The 16,810-nt window shown below is 41.0% G+C and overlaps 1 protein-coding gene across 2 annotated transcripts in view; it reads left to right on the top strand.

The window, feature by feature from the left end:
* Positions 1–16,810, top strand: part of RALGPS2 (Ral GEF with PH domain and SH3 binding motif 2) — a 117,086-nt gene that overhangs the window by 86,808 nt on the left and 13,468 nt on the right. Inside the window, exons 9-17 of one of the 2 annotated variants that reach the window (XM_053916060.2) lie at positions 382–519; positions 1,497–1,587; positions 3,031–3,098; positions 4,208–4,340; positions 5,069–5,220; positions 7,786–7,840; positions 10,133–10,210; positions 12,043–12,148; positions 13,830–13,922. In XM_053916060.2, the coding sequence (XP_053772035.1) occupies positions 382–519; positions 1,497–1,587; positions 3,031–3,098; positions 4,208–4,340; positions 5,069–5,220; positions 7,786–7,840; positions 10,133–10,210; positions 12,043–12,148; positions 13,830–13,922 (914 nt within the window). The remainder of the gene's footprint in view (positions 1–381; positions 520–1,496; positions 1,588–3,030; positions 3,099–4,207; positions 4,341–5,068; positions 5,221–7,785; positions 7,841–10,132; positions 10,211–12,042; positions 12,149–13,829; positions 13,923–16,810) is intronic. The other variant, XM_053916061.2, reaches the window with a different exon arrangement.

Genomic DNA, 16,810 nt, shown 5'->3' with positions numbered 1-16,810 from the left:
AACCACACTCTGGAGGGAGTGGTATCACAAGAGGACAGCTACAGCATCATGTCACAGAGAGGGGCAAAAGTAGGTTTACAGTTGCGAGTACGCAAAAGACAGTTTATTCTTGTATTATTACTTATGAATGATTGCATTTTCCATACGAACAGTTGTAAACCTCCTTTGCCCCACCCTGTATTTACATGTCTGACCCCAACTCCCTGGAAATCTAGGCCTCGGCGGCCATGGTTTTACAGGGCTGCAGTATATTGGTGGCGGTACCTTCTAAATGTGGCAGGGGTTGAAACGCGGCCGAACACTAGCCTTCCTCCCCTTCACTTAGGCCTACTCTTCCAAGCTACAAGTAGGAAAACGCTCATTTGTCTCATTTCCTTTCAGGTATCTACTTGTCAGATTTAACGTACATTGACTCAGCATACCCGTCAACTGGCAGCATTCTAGAAAATGAGCAAAGATCAAATTTGATGAACAACATCCTTCGAATAATTTCTGATTTACAGCAGTCGTGTGAATATGGTAAGTTTTGGGGGAGGATGCTGAGCCGTTACCCTGTGGCAAGCGATCTTGCCGACTGGTTCCCGCACCAGGAAGGCCGCTGTTCACCCAGCAGGGGGCGTCATCTCCGCACAAGGAACAGTGATGGTTGCTTTATTTCACTGTTTGATACTTAGCATCCTGTTTAAGAGCCTGCTTTTAAGGAATTGAAGTATTTCATATTTAAAATTTGAAGTTTTATCTCTGCTCTTTTGCTATTTCGTAACAACTTTGCTAACATAATTCATAAAATTATTTTCTGGTATCTTCATTTCGTTTGATGTCCCTGATCCATTATGTATTATGGAAATAGTTCCTATGTTCTCTGTTAGGAAAGGAGCTAGGACTTGATCCTGGTAACACCTGACCAGCCTTCTTGAGTCTGATATTGAGAAATAACCAAGTTTTTCCCAAGATGTGTTTCGTGGAAACACATGTTTAAAAACAGCTTCCACAAGCCCAGGTGATTAGAAAAGGGTTTTGTTTTTTAATGTTTTAAAATGTTTGGATGCTTTCAGTTTGATAAGGAATAAATATAGGCCACTGATGCATAGTTTTTATGATATTATGAAACAGTAGTTTACACCGTATGATTAAAACTTGGGGTTGGGGGGGAATCTTACTGAAAGTTAAACAAATCTCTTTTTTTGTCTTTATTTATATTGTTGACACTATCACAGATGCGAACAGGGTCATTTTGTCCTTTTCTCAATGTTTTTAAACTTAACACCAGATAATAATGTGAAATTATCTACACAGACAACATGCAACTGTGTTTTATAAATCACTTTCAGTCTTACATCAAATAAAATTTTTCTCAGTAATGTCCTTCTGGAAGTAACTTAAATTTGGGTACCATGTGGCCTTCATTCCCCTTTAAAGATTGTTTTCTCAGCTTTAAAAATTCTGGTTGAGGTGAACTTCATCAGATAATTAATTATTTCTCATGTCTTGCCTAGATATCCCCATATTGCCTCACGTACAAAAATACCTGAATTCCGTTCAGTACATAGAAGAACTGCAGAAGTTTGTGGAAGATGATAATTACAAGTAGGTTGGATCTTCAGAAATGGTTTGTATAACTGTCCTCCCCTCCCCATGTATTTAAACATTCAGGTCTTACGTCACATGCAAATGCCTAGTCCAGCCACACCTTTAAATGGTGACGGCATTTACCCGTATCTCTCTTTAGTCACTGGACACACGAAGACTAGTCTTTTATTATAATCCCTGAGACCATAGTGCCCGACACAGAACAGGTGTTCAGTAACTATTAGATGAGTGAATTCAGTGTAGTCTGTAGCCCAAATAATTCAACTGCCCTGTAGAAAGAAAAAGGGCAGAGAGTTCTGTTCAACATACACATTTTATACTGTCCAGTAATTGGAATATAATTATACATAATTCCCTGTTAGGTTGCCAAAGAAATAATAAGAATCTGTAAGAGATTTGTCATTATGAATGTCACGTGTATTATGCAGTTTCATAAAAAATTCCTGTTGGCAGAATGCTACAAATAAAAAGCCTTTGTTAATTTTCGGACAGATGCTTAAATAGTAGGCTTGGTGGACTGCACCAGAGTGTGTTCTGTGCAGTGGCTTTAGTATCCAATTTCCTGACATAGTTTCCTCTGATAGGAATCATAATCTCTCTTTGCTGTGGAACCCAATACTGGGTTTGTGATCCTAGATGGCACTTCAGTACCAACTAATAAACTTTGACTTAGGATAGGCATTTACCGGGAATTTCGCAAACAGCCTTATTTGTATAGATCTGTCTTTTGATGAGTTGGTTGGTTTTTTGGGATGGTGAGTTTTTAAATAAGGTGGTGGTGTTTTTTAAAGATTTTATTTATTTATTTTTAGAGAGAGGGAGGGAGGGAGAGAAACATCAGTGTGTGGTTGCCACTCGCGTGCCCCCTACTGAGGACCTGGCCTGCAATCCAGGCATGTGCCCTGACCAGGAATTGAACTGGCAACCCTTTGGTTCGCAGGCTGGCACTCAATCCACTGAACCACACCACCAGGTCTAAATAAGGTGTTTTTGAAATTTCAGTGCTATAGAAGCTGTTAGCCCATCCAGTAAAGATTCTAGGGAGAATTTGCATAATGTATTTAATAATACATGTGAGAGTTCCTGAATTAAGTGTCAAGCATCCGTACAACTTCAAGTTAAATCACCTTTTAGTCTTTCATCAAATATCTCTAAAAGTGATGAATTGTTTGGCAATGTTGAGGTAGTTTGGGGAGATTTTTCTGTTTTTAAATATGACTTCTGAATATTTTTCCCCTTACTACTTCCTAGAATAACTGTAACATCAGCTTTGTGTGGAAGAGATAGTAGACTTAACTCTTAAAGGTTGCTCTGGAAGAAAAATACGTAACATTATTTTATAACAGTGTTTTTCGTTTTTTTGTGAGAAAATACATGATTTTAGCACTGTTTTGTCAAACAGTAATCATTTTACGTGTTTTGTTTCTTGTTAAAATTCAGGCTTTCGTTGAAGATAGAACCTGGAACCAGCACACCTCGCCCTGCTGCCTCTAGGGAGGATTTAGTAGGTTAGTGCGCAGTTTTCTCTCGTTGCCAGTAAGAAGTCAGGCAAGCTAGTGCGAAAGAATGTGCTCCAACGCAAGTAATTCTTAGCACGTTTTGTACTGTGTGCAAACATTTACTTTAATATTAAAATTTTCTGCCTGGCATGTTTTTTATTTTTAATCAGTAGAAATTTCTGTGGTCAAATGGAAAATTCTAATTTGAACAATCACAGAAGTCAATTTTAGTGAGTTAATTTTTTAAAATCTTACTGTAATACTGGGTTAAGTACTGAAAATGTTAAAAATATTGTCACAGTCCCTTAATGTATCTGTTGCATTATAATGAAGACATTATACATATACCACGCATATTCAAAAAATGTAAAATTGAGAATTACTCATTATTTAAGACATTATGGATAAGAACCTTTTTTAAAATTTCAAACACAGACGTTGGTAATAAGCTTCATGTTACTGTATGTTCTAAAACTGTCTGGAGACCCATCACATACTGTTGGAAGGAGGTGAGGGACGAGCCATGTCCGTATCTAGGGGAAAAACATTGCCGTCTAAATATCTTAAATATGCTTTTCTTAAAAGGAATATTTTGCAGATCTGTGTACAAAAGTTCTGTATTTTATTCCCATCAGCTTGAACAGTGTCAACATAGATTTAAATTCTAATTTAAATGCTTGACATGCCCTACACATTTCTCACCTGAAAGGAAGCTGAAAGTAAAAGTGAAGAAGCCCCGGTTAAAACTGTCGTAAGTGCCAGGGCACTGAGCTGGGGCCCGGCAGTCCAGGGCGGGCAGTGCGGGCGTCCTCCATCCTCCTTGCAGTGAGACCCCGAGCCCCTCTCTCCTGATCCTGCTGCTTCCGCTGCAAAGGGGAAGACACTCACCCCGCCCGGTTAGTGCCGGTCGGAAAGAGAAGTCGGTGGCCTTAGTCCGCTTTGGGGTTTTGTGTCTGAAGACTTAGAAAATAACTACTTCCTGTGTTCAGTCAGTTAAGTGGAATTAACATGTTATCTTAAAGTTTAAACCATGTTTCACATTGTATATGAAAGGATTAAAACTAAAACAACCTTTTGAGATGTCTCTCCCCCTCTCTCTTTTTAAACTGAACCCTCAGGGCCTGAAGTGGGGTCTCCGCAGAGTGGGAGGAAGAGTGTGGCTGCCGAGGGGGCCTTGCTGCCGCAGACGCTGCCGTCCCCCCGGAACCTGATTCCACACGGCCACAGGAAGTGCCACAGCTTGGGCTACAAGTCAGCATCTTAGTTTTATCTTCCCGACTTAGTACTTACAGATTGTTTCCCTCGGATTTATTTTGTTTATTTTATTAACAGAAAATAGTGTCCTTGCATAGTTTTTTGTGTGTATACAATAGAATTTTCTGATTCCGGAAAATATCTTGTTTGCCTAAAAGCATTTATCTCTTCCCTTTACTTTAATTTGGAAACGAGCTTTTCCCATTAGTGCCTTCCCGTTTGGGAGAGATAAGTGAGCCTCACAGAGCATCATAACTAAAACCCAGAAAGCAATCTACCCTTTTACTTCAGATTATAACCTCTCTTTGTATCGAGACAGTTGTTGCTTGTCTTAACTAAAATAAGTCACCGTCACCATAAATTAAGGTTTATAAAAATTGTTCTTTTTATCCCTAAATATAAAGAATGGGAAATGATTTCACATTTAATTTATTTAGTTTTGCAAGATTGTTTTCTCAGAATGGACTCACCTTTTGCCATGATTTTTGTGAAAATTTACTAGCTATTTTCCAAAAGTGAATGGAAGGCAATTTTTTAAGGACCTGTCACTGAGGTAGATACGGGCTGGTTTCCTAAAACTACTTCTCTGAACTTAGTTTGAGTCCTTCACGGTAAAGTCTGTGTAAATTGCTGGTAAATCTTCCACGTCCTGCATCTTTATACAGAAGTGTCTTCTGGACCCCGAATTGGTAATAGTAACTAAAGGCCTCCGTCTTTGTCTCCAGTTTCATTCACAAAATGAACACAGCAGAGTTTAAGAGCGCGACGTTCCCGAACGCGGGGCCCAGGCACCTGCTGGACGACAGCGTCATGGAGCCCCACGCTCCAGCCCGCGGCCAGGCCGAAAGTTCTACTCTTTCCAGTGGAATATCGATAGGTGAGAAGTGTTTCTGGGAAACGTCAGTAACACCAGGTACAAACGCAGAGCATTCAGTAGAAGCAAAGTAGCAGTCAGACGCGGGCGATCTTACTCATCCCGTCTGGACGTGTGTGGTCTGCATGGTGCTGTCAGGTCGGTCGCTGAGCGAGTGAGTCTGGAGCTCCGTGGGGAGGGTCAGTCTATAGACACAAGTGCAGGAGTTGGCACATTTCAGTATTTCAAGTCCTGGGACCGGCCGCAGTCACCTAGGGAGAGAGTGTAAGTAAACAAGAGGATGTTCTACTATTTAGAGGTCTGATTAATTATGCTTTAAAAAAAAAAAAAAAGCTGGTCCACCAGAGGAAACTACGAAGGATCAGTGAAGTGGGGGGCAGGGGTGGGGAACCAGGCGTGGGAACACGGAAGCCAATGGAGAACGTGCCTCCAGGAGGAGGGCAGTGTGGGGCGTGTCAGCTGTCAACTGCAGAAGAAAAGGTGAGACTGGGAATTGGTCGGTGCATTTGGCAAGAGCTGCTTCATAGGGCCGTGGGGACAAGGGTGGCCCCCATGAAGGGGAGCGGGAAAGTGGGAACATACTGCAGAAGGATGTGAGTTTACAACAGGAGTTTGTTTGTTTTCACCTCTTTAACTTTTATTTATTCTCAGAATCTTCTAGGTGACCTTTTGATAACATGAAAATGTCCACAAAATGCTATTTTTATTTTTAAAAAGAAATAAAAAAGGAAAATATCTTCCTCTGTGATTAACTGTCGGGTCACTCAAGGGCTAGGCCTGTTGTTACCAGGTGGCCTCAATGCTGATGAATAGTCGGAGGAAAGACATGCAGAGGAGTTCATTCTCTTGAACATAATGACTCCTTAACCCTTGAGAGTTCCAGCCCCTGGAAACGGAGTTGCTTTAGAGCTTCCTGCCACCGTGCAGCAGTGTTTTATTCCCACAGCCCCCCTTTTAGAAATGCAAATGGGTAAATGATGACAACATTTATTAAATAGAAGTCACTTTGGCCACCTGAAATATCCCTCTTTATTAATGCTGTGAGTTGCCTAAATGCAAATATCAATCTGAAAAATAGTACAAGCAATCATTTTGCAGTAGAGAAAGGAAGAACTTTTTTCAGTTAAAAATTTGTTACATGTAGACTTCTGCATGCCACTTAAAGCAGAAAGTAATTTTTTAAATTAAAGCTCTCAATTAAGTGTGTGTGTGTGTGTGTATTTGCCTTTTTCCCGTCATATTATCATGATAATTATTATTCTCTATTTCTTTGTGGCTTTTTCTTTCCAAAGATATTCTGATGGTTACCACAAGATAGTTATCTAATATTCATTCAGTTACAGTTAGTGTCTCAGTTTGCAGACCTTTCTCTTAGACCAGGAAGAGACTAATTCCATTTTGCCTTTGTATTAATTTTATAATTTTTCTGTCACTCTTAAGTAGATAAACAGTGCAGATTGTTACATCCTTGTTTGCAAATTAAGTACATTAGACAGCCCTGACTGGTGTGGCTCAGTGGGCGATGTCCTGCAAACCAAAAAGTCACCGGTTCGATTCCCAGTTAGGGCACATGTCTGGATTGCAGGCCAGGTCCCTGGTTAGGGGCGTGCAAGAGACAACTGACTGATGTTTCTCTCACAAATCAATGTTTCTGTCCCTCTCTTTCTCCCTCCTTTCACCTCTCTCTAAAAATAAATAAATGAAATCTCTGAAAAAAATGAAACTCCTAGGGTTTTGTTTTAATAGCAGTCTGAAAAGAAAAGAAGTCTGTAACCATAAGTGGTAGGTACTAATGTACAGACACACAAGTTTCATAATCACGGAAGGGTGCTTTCATTAGCTGTAACTCACATACTACATTTGTCTGACCATAGAGGCTTGAGAAGGGACTCTGGAGAAATTAACCAGTGCTTGGGACAGTGACCTCCGACATCTTCTAATGTAGTCGGATGTCCTGGGTGACCTAAAGTGGCCTTGCCTACCTAAGGGAGGCATCGCCACTGGGGGCTGGAGCTTCTGAAAAAGCTTACATTTTCTACAAATCAGCCATACTAACCATGCTTAAATTTCAGTCTTTACCACATAATGCTACAAATCAAAGGGTCATCCATCTGTAAGGCCCACCGGCAGAGTGCGTCCCCTTTCTCATCTGAACCATTTCATCAGTTTCTCCTCTGGACCACACAGCCAGAAAATTACTCCAGTGGCTGCTGCTTTGGTTTTTACGGGGATGGTGCGTGGCCATTCTAAATACTTAGGAGAGGCGTTGATGCGTCACATATAATGGATACGTACAGCATCGGGGTCTGCGTCTCATGGCACACTGGTTGTGAGAGTCTGATGCATTTCGACCGGGTACATGAGGGGCACGTTAATCAGTGCAGTTACCTTTAATCAGTGGAAGCTGCCTTGGACTCCAAATTCAGTCCCCTCCTTTTTAAATGTGGATGCTCACCCACAAGTAACGTGATTCACTTTTATAAGCACAGTTAGAGAAACTTTTTAAAATTAAAAAACCTCAAACTGTAAATCTGATGTTTAAAAAAATAGAATAACTTTTGATTTCAGGTAGCAGTGATGGTTCTGAACTAAGTGAGGAGACCTCATGGCCTGCATTTGAGAGGTAAGAGACGTCCGTTTGAACTGCTTTGAGTTTACTTTCTGTCTGAAAATATGTAGATAATACAGTTTACGTGTGATCGCGTGAATTTTAAGAGATAATATTTATTACATATCTTTAAGGAGCTGTTGGAGCTTCCCGCTAATGGCAGAAATTAGAAGTTGATGTTTAAGTCTGAAATTGAATGTTACCTAATATATACGTATTTATTTGGTGGCTTGACACATGTATATGAATTTTAGTGCATTTAAAATTATAGTTTAAAAATAATAACCAATTCTGGTTGATTTAAGTAATTTAAGGCATTTAGTAGAATGTCAACTTCCTCCTCTGCTACTTTGTCAAGGGCACAATGATGTAGTAAATTTTAAATTACACCGTAAGCAAAGCAGTTTGAGGTTTGAATTGGAATTGCCATTAGCTCAAAATCTGCACGGAGCACGCAGACGGAAACTGAAACACCGTGCCCTGCTCTCTTCCCCTTTCCTCGCTGCTCTAAGCTGTCAGCGCCGTCATTGGCCTGCGCAAATGTCTTGTTACATTGATCTCGCGATGTAACACGTGTGCTGTTTGGCTACACTTAAAAATGCAGCCAATCAGTGCAGATAATTGTTATTTGCTAAGTGATCCTTAGGGCTTTTATATTGCCTTTGACCATCTCAGTTCGGTCATTTTTATACTTATAAGATACTTGACTTTTGACCAAAATAATTGCTCTTTTTTGTATATACAAAGCAACCTACATTTCTAGACGAGTGTTATCAGATTGAATTTTAAATGTCATAGTAAAATTGAAATATTTAGCTACCTAACTTCATATCAGTGACTTTTACTAGAAAACAATTATACTAAATATATATATACTTAAAGTTCAACTGTATTTGAATTTTGTTGTTTAATTGGAGAATTACATACTCATTCTTGATGACGCTGCATGTAGGATTCTCACCATTATGTGATTAAGGTTTTACTTGTAAACCCAGAATTTTAAAGTACTACTAAGCCCTTCTACACTATCAGTGTTCCCAAGTTTTCTTCTCTTTGTTTTGGGGAATTCTTAACAATTTGTTTTTGCATATTATTTTTCTTCCAACTTTTACTTTCACTCTATTTGCATTTGCTTGGGTTTGCCTGAAATGGAAGAACAAAGGAGTTGCCTCTGGCATATGCTGTCTGTACAAATTGTCTTGGCTTTTCTCTCTGGAAAGAGCATAATGTCATCGTGTCGGCTCTAAAGTGCATTGTAGTCTTTAAACGAAAAGTATCAATGAACAAAACTGGTTCTCAGACTGCTTGAGATAGAAATGAGTAACCACATGGTGTGGATAACTCTTCTCATCCCAGCAGGTTATTTTCAAAGACAGTGTTTAACAGTGTTACCTTCACGTCTCAAAACAACATTCTTTTTTATGACACGTCTTGCTTTGCAGACATTTGCAGCTAAATAACAATCTACTGTATTTGTGCCAAGTTTAAATCAGTGGCTTTTGAAACATTTTGAGGGCAAATTAATGCTTCCCAGCAAGATTCAGACGTGAAATGATAATAAGTGAATAAAGAACTAGGATTGAAAATACGGCCTGTAGATAATGAACTTGAAAGTAGTAATCTGAAAGCAAACATGCCGTTTTCTGTTCTTACTTCCTGGGGAGACATCAAATATGTTGCTGCTTCAGTTGCTAAAATAATGCTTTTTGTTTTAAATATAATTTATCAACGTGCTGCTTCTGGCTTTTCCCGGGCAAGGAAGTATCAGTATTTCTGTGTGTATGTTTATTTCCTTTATTACTCAGTTTCTCTCTTCTGTTAGTTTTCTCAGACTTACTAAAAAGGATAGGGAGGGAAATAAGGTGTCTGGGCAATGCCAATTTTAAGTTTACATACCACATTGCTTTTAGGTGTCTTCATAGGGACATAATAATACAAGGGAGTTATTTTATATGAATCCAGGGGTGATATTTAAAGAAATAGAAAAAAGGATTTTTGAAGTAATTTTCAGGTTTTTATAGTATCTGGTTATAAACTTCTTTTTAAGTATTTTTGCAGATTTGTGAAAGCGAATATATACAAATGTATGATGTGTGCTAAGCACCTATAACTAGTGTCAGTAGTAAAAGAAACAACTTTTTAAAATCATTGCTGCATGCTTTTTAGAAAACAGAAACAATAACATGCTAACCTTTGGTGTGATGTGGAAAGCTGTTACACACAGAAATCGTGATACTGTTCTAGGTACTGACAGTTGTGTGAATTAAAGTGTGTGTAATGTGTACAATTTATAATGGAACCCAACAGGAACAGATTACACCACTCTCTCGGCCCGACGACTCGAGTGGCACGAAATGGCTATCGAGGCCACATGAAGGCCAGCAGGTACACGTCCCTGCATTCGGGGGTCACAGGCCCCCTCTGGTGTTGGTGACTGGCTTACACGGGTGTGGTCTCACAGAATTTCTCTTCTTTCTCCACTAATTGGTTTAAAGACAATAACCAGGAAACTTTCCAAGATTTAATCTAGACATAAATTTGAACTATTCTTTCTGATCCACAGAGCTAATTGCTAAAACTTTCATCTTTATGTGACATTTTTAAAATAACTCCAGGTTAGTTTTTCATTGCGTTTAGAGAGTAAAGAAGAGGGCGAGGAAGGGAGAGAGAAAGGAACATCGATGCAAGCGAGAAGCATCGATTGGTTGCCTCCCATATGCACCTGGATGCTACTTGCGCGAATGGCCCCCAGACCTGGTATCAAACCTGCAACCGAGGCGTGTGCCCTGACTGGGAGTCGAACCCACAGCCCTCTGGTTATGGGACAGTGCTCCAGCCAACTGAGCCATACCGGCCAGGGTCCAAGCTGGTAGCTCTTTAACTGCACGGGTCTTTCTAATGCTGCTAGTTACTCGATGAGCAGTACAAAAACCCATTTCTAGCCTGATTCAAAGGCCACCGTCAAAGAATTTACTTTGCTAAGAAGCATACGTTAGATTTGCCATTTGAAAGGACTTTTTTGATAAACTGCAGGTTCTGAATTTAGAATAGTCTCATTTCCTTAAATCAAACTTGTGTGTTTAAATGGCATGTTCATTGAATCGTTTCTCCAGTTATACTGAGTCCTCTTTCTACACTGTATCAGCTGCAGGAAAAATTAGGGTGACACAGCTTGATTTGGGGCCGGAGGCTAGTGGTCATGGGCGGGCAGTCAGTTCATAGCACAACAAAATAGCCCCTTCGGCAGTGGGCTTTAGGTCACGTTGCTGGTGTCTAATCTCCTTTGTGTGCCTCCCTGAAGATGAATAGCTCCAGCCTGAAATTTCTAATGGTTTCTAGGCTTTTAAGTCACTTTGAAGACACCTAAATGACCCGTAAAGGGATACATTAGCAAACGTCAAGTTCTGTTCGCTGTTGTGGGAATCCTGCAGCTCAAATCAGACCACCAGAGAAGGACAGGTTTTTATTAATGCGTGTGTTTTAATTGATCCATGTAGAAATCACTCGTGTTTCAAATATAGCACCTTAATCAATTGGGGAAAGATATTTAAATGTTGGTAATTTTGTGATGGTTTTTCTTAAGCTATATGGAAAGGAAATCTTGGGATTTGGGGTTAGCCTATATGTGTGATCAAATACGTATGCATTGATAACATGTAAATGTAATTAAAACTGATTGCAGAAAGTCAGTTTTCTTAATACGTTTTTACTGCTTTTTTGCTTCTGTCACCTACTGTAGAATTAAATTAAGTGTGGGTTTTCTTTTTCCTTTTTCCTTTTTGATCTTTTATCATCTTTATTCTGAGTTTTATAGGCTTAAATACTTTTAACAAATAGAATCCCATCTTCCCTCCGAGGAAAAAAGTTGACAGCAATGATGCAGTGTGGCATTGCTAAGGAGAAAAACAGTCCTAAATCTCTCATTTACTCTTTAATAAAGTAAATTACCCTATTCTTACTAAATCATACTTGTTCAAATATGTAATAAAGTGTGTGGTTTTAACCATCTGCTGACTTGAATAACTTCCTGAATAACTTCTGTAATGCTTGTAAGTTTCAGATCAATAAACCTTTATAATTGTCAGTGTCTTCTCGTTCTGAATACAGTAACCAAGTTTTAAAATGAAGAATATATTAAATTTCATTTAAGTGCCTGTGATAACTGCTACACACAAAAGCTCTTACCTGCTTTTTTTCCCCCCATTTCTTCATTATAGTTCTGCAGAATCGGAGGACTTGGCGGTACATTTATATCCAGGGGCTGTTACTATTCAAGGTGTTCTCAAGAGAAAAACTTTGTTAAAGGAAGGCAAAAAGCCTAAAGTAAGATTTTATCATTATATTTGAGCACTTCTGACAATGTGTAAATGTGCGGGACCCCCAGAATATGAAGACGGCGGAAGTCGAGCCAGGCACCTGGTCCCCCCGAAGGCACTGAAGAGGCAGGTGGCCTCGCCGCGCTTCTCGGTTTAGATTTCAGGCAGGTCGCAGGCGAGGGCGCTCACACGAAGGTGCTCCCCTGCTCCTCTTTGCCCTCTAGTGTAGTGCAGAGCGGTTCCTTGGAGGGCTCTGAAGTGCGGACTGCTAGGAAGCACTTCAGTAGTCAGTTTAGGAAGGACAGAGAACAGAAAGTAAGAAACCTAAAATGGAGATCGACCGGTTTTGCGTGTCGTTCTCAGTCGTTTAACTCGGTGATGCCGTTCTGTTTCTCCACGTGAGAGAGAACCCAGGTAGATATTAAACGTCCTTCAAACCATAACTATACTTTTTTAAAAAGTTTGGTGGAACAAAGCTTTTCACATGTAACACAAAAGTCATTTTTCCCCAACGGCAGCATCCAAGTAGTTTGACAACTTAAGAAAGCTTTTTTTCCCCCCCTCAAACAACAGTAAACCTAGTTTGGAATAAAACCTTGATGTATATCCACACTTAAAGTTTTTGAAGATACGAAGGCCTCTTAAAGTATAAAACTCATTTACATCTAAGCGGTCGGATTTTTGCTGCTTGCATTACAACCAAGCACCTGCAGGAACCAGCTAGTCAACTGACAGCAGCCCGCCCGCCGAGGCCTCAGTGCATCTGACAGGTGCCTGCCTGGAGGAGGTGGCAGTCCAGGATGGAGAACGAGCCCTTAAAATGAGGGAGGGCGCCCGGGGGTGGGGGTGCTGTGTGAAGGGAGCTGTCACTGGAGCGAGAGATGGCCCCGGAGCCGAGATCAGAATGAGGGAGGTGAGTCAGCACATGAGACCTCGAGCTCAGGAGATGAGATGGCCTGTGCAGGTGAAGCAGGTGGAGGTGGGCACGTCAGGGGGATGCTGGGCTGAGACCATGCATGAGGTGTGATGTGGGAAGGAGTGGGCGTGAAGATCACTTCTGGATGTGGGACTGAGCTGGGTGAGTGTCGGGGACATTTATTGAAAGGGGGAAAATGTGTTGTTTGGGGGGAGGTTTGTTTTGTTTTGGGCTTTTTTGAGAAGAGGCAGGTAAGTCTTGGCCAAGTTCAGTTTGCTATACTTACTAGACATATAAGTGGAGATGTCAGGTTGGCTCTTTAAAAAGTGCACTTGGGAAGTTCAGCAGAGAGGTGGTGGCCAGGGATCGAGATTCGGGAGTCATTAGCATGCAGACAGCACTTGAGGTATGGGCCTGGTGAGATTGTCTGAAGAAGGCGTGGCTGGGAAGAGAAGATGGTCAGAGTAACTAGGGTTAGGGTTTCTCAGGAGAGCGGGTGGCGAGGTTAAAGCGTTGGAAGGGGAATGGGCACAGGGCTGGACTGTGCAACAGACGGGGGTGGGGGTAGCGTGGGATGGGGAGGCCATGGCAATGAGGTGGAAGTGATGGGAATGTTTGAGGTGAAGGTTTCAGAGTGAGACAGCTCTAAGGTTAAGGTCGGGCTAGGACGTCTGAGGGGAGCAGAGCTGCGGGCAGAGCATTGGGGCCAAGGCGTCAGGGACACCAAGCCAGCCACACATTCATCGTGCACTCACCTGTTTGTCCCTTCCAGGTAGCGTCTTGGACAAAATACTGGGCAGCTTTGTGTGGGACGCAACTTTTTTACTATGCTGCCAAGTCTCTCAAGGCCACAGAAAGAAAACATGTAAGTACCGCTCTTCTAAATTGTTGGCGTGGCTTCACCCCCTTCGTGGCCGTGCAGGCTGGAGCCCCAGTGGAACGCTGCCACTGGCGTTTTTGTTCCATGTTCTGATCCAGAAGTCCTCATCCCGCTTCCTTGAGGACTGTAATGGAATTATTTTTATTTTGTAAGACCATTCCAAGGAAAGCCTTGAAATAACTTCCGTATTTTGAAGTTTCTTTTTCGAATTCTAGCTTTTTCCTTTGCAAATGTCAAAGCTGCACATTACAAACACCGGTCTTGGCATCACAGCCTTCCGAAGCGGGGCTTTCGTGTTCGGAAAATGGCTGAAGACTATTGCCTTGGAGTCTCAGTTCTCATGTGAAAAACTGCAGGCGTCATCTAAAGAACTTTCCACCTCCATTTCGATTGAGTGATTTCTCCCGGCAGTGAGAAGTAATAATAGTTACCATGGCTACTGTGCTCCACTTTCTTGGGCTTTGTGTTACGTAAAAGAAGCCTTAATGCTCATTTCTCCAAATGTAGAATCTTTCTGTGAATCTTTTTTACATGCTTTCTTGTTTTAATATGCCAGTGATATATCTTTGAAAGGAAGGATAATTATCCATGTTTCCTTAATCTCTTTGAGAGGAATTTTATTTCTAAATCATGTATTTCTGGGGAAACAAAGTGGTTTGCCATACCGAGGAAAGGTAAGCCACTTAAAAAAAATTGTCTTTTTACTACTTCTGAATTCACCCAAATAACACTACCTAATTCTTTACCCTCTCAGTTAGCCCTTTAATCAAAGCAGAGGTAGAGAAGAGTATGTTTTTGGTTTAAATGAATGTGGATAGTGCCAGAAGGTGGCATCGGCTTCCTCCTCAGCCGTACCCACAACTTGCCACTGTCCTGGACTCCGTGTTAATCGGTGTCCTGCTTCTCTCCAGTTTGCCACACGTTTCCTCACACAACACATTGCTTCCTTCTTCGTCTGCTCCTGAAGAGAATCACACAAAATCCCGGAGCTCTGGCTTTTTGGTTCACTGTTGTAATTGTTTAGATGGAGTCTCCACCCTTGAGGTAAAGGACCATTTTTTTTTAATTCTGGTCAAATTGACCAAAATCCCCACATAGCAACAAAGTTACGTGCGTTAGTTTCACTGAAGTACTGTGCAGAGTAACTGCATCATCCGGTTAGCGTCCCGCACTCTTTCGGGGGAGTCCTCACGGTTACCTCCCCGCGCAGCCACTTCGAGGTCCGTGGCTGGGTTTCTCCGATCATGAGGAAGTAGCTATTCAAAATAAACTTTTTAAAAATTTTTTCTTAACTTTGATTATAAAGAAGCCAAATTAGAGAATCGATAACTGTATTTGCATCTACTGCAAATGTTAAAAATCTTTTTGTGTTTGGTGTTGCTACTTACTAATAGCATTATGGTAGTTTGGGTTGTCAATCATAGGAGGTTCCTGGCAAATGACATACATGAAATATTAGAAATTAGAGTAGAGTAGTAAGTCGTGAGGAAATCAAATCGAGCACCCAACTGTATTCCTCAACTTCTTAGTTACAACTGCTGAGATTAAAGAAGGAATTCTAGGAGCAAGATAGGCGCTGCAGAGCCAGGCCCGCGCGTCCCTTCTAGGGCGGAAGAGATGCGGGACAGAGTGAAAGCGATGAAGGACACAAGAGTTCAGTACAAATCGAAAGGAAGGTTGGCTCCGTGCAAGCAACAGTGAAGGGTTAAAATCTGTTACATCACCACACCACCACCTGTGTAGTGTTCTTGCCCAAAATTTAAGCCGAATCTAATTGTGAGGAAACAGTGAAATCCATATCGTGGGCCATTGCACAGGATGCTGGCTCGCATTCTGAAGACCGAACTTGGACCAATAGAGTGGGATGGAGGCAAGGACGAGGTTTTAGAGTAAAAGACTAACGAGTTTGACAACTAAGTGTGATGTGTGTACCGTGGTTGAGTCCTGGAGGTAACTTTTTTAAAACTATAGAGGTCATAATTGGGACAATTGAAGAAATTCTAATATGGACTTTATACGGTTGTATCTGTTAAATTCCTTTGACATGATACTTGTGGTTTAATGGGGTTTTGTTCTCAGCAGATACGTGTTGAGATAGTTAGGGTTCGGTGTCACATTGTCTGCGACTTGCGTCGCAACGTTCAGAGGTCAAGCAAACGCAGAATGGAGGCATATGGGTAATTATCGGAGCGTTTTCTTCAACTTCCCTGCAGTTCCAACCTCTTCAAAATTCAGAGCTGTAGGGGGCACATCGCTAATGAAGATGTTCTTGTTTGTATTTGTATAAATGCAGAAGAAGGAAAGCTGGAATCCTACACACTTACATCTTTTTACTCCCTAAGATGTGTGTGTGTTGGGGGGGGTGGTTTATTTTCGTTTTTTTTGCCTCTGAGGAGCAGGGTGGATTTGGGAAAGTAGAGTAACTACGGCAAGAGAAAAAAGGGACTATTATTTTGTTGGGTCTATATTTTTGAATGGTGTAAAATGAAAACATTCACTGTAAAAATATTCTTAATGGAAGTGTATTGTGTAATTATTGTAAAAGAAAAACATAGATACACTTGAACCTATCACTACATTGTAATGACTAGAGATATATATTGTTTGATCAGTTTGATTTTAAAAACCAAGACTACATACACCTGAAAAAGAAATCTGTAACACATGTAAAGACTTTCCAGCAGACTCCTTAGCAGGAATAAAACAGGATAGAAAAATGGAAAAGGGAGATATATAGAAGATGAAATACAAATAACTACTAACGTGAAAAGACGATCAAGCTCCCTAGCTATCACGAACGCAGATGAAAGAAGATGCCCCTTTTTTGCTCTCAGGCAAACATTTTTAAGATTGGGATACAACATTGGCCGCAA

Source organism: Desmodus rotundus, chromosome 12 (assembly GCF_022682495.2).
Source record: "Desmodus rotundus isolate HL8 chromosome 12, HLdesRot8A.1, whole genome shotgun sequence".
Taxonomy (NCBI): domain Eukaryota; kingdom Metazoa; phylum Chordata; class Mammalia; order Chiroptera; family Phyllostomidae; genus Desmodus; species Desmodus rotundus.
Note: the sequence above shows the minus strand (reverse complement) of the source record. Positions and strands in the feature narration are given on the sequence as shown.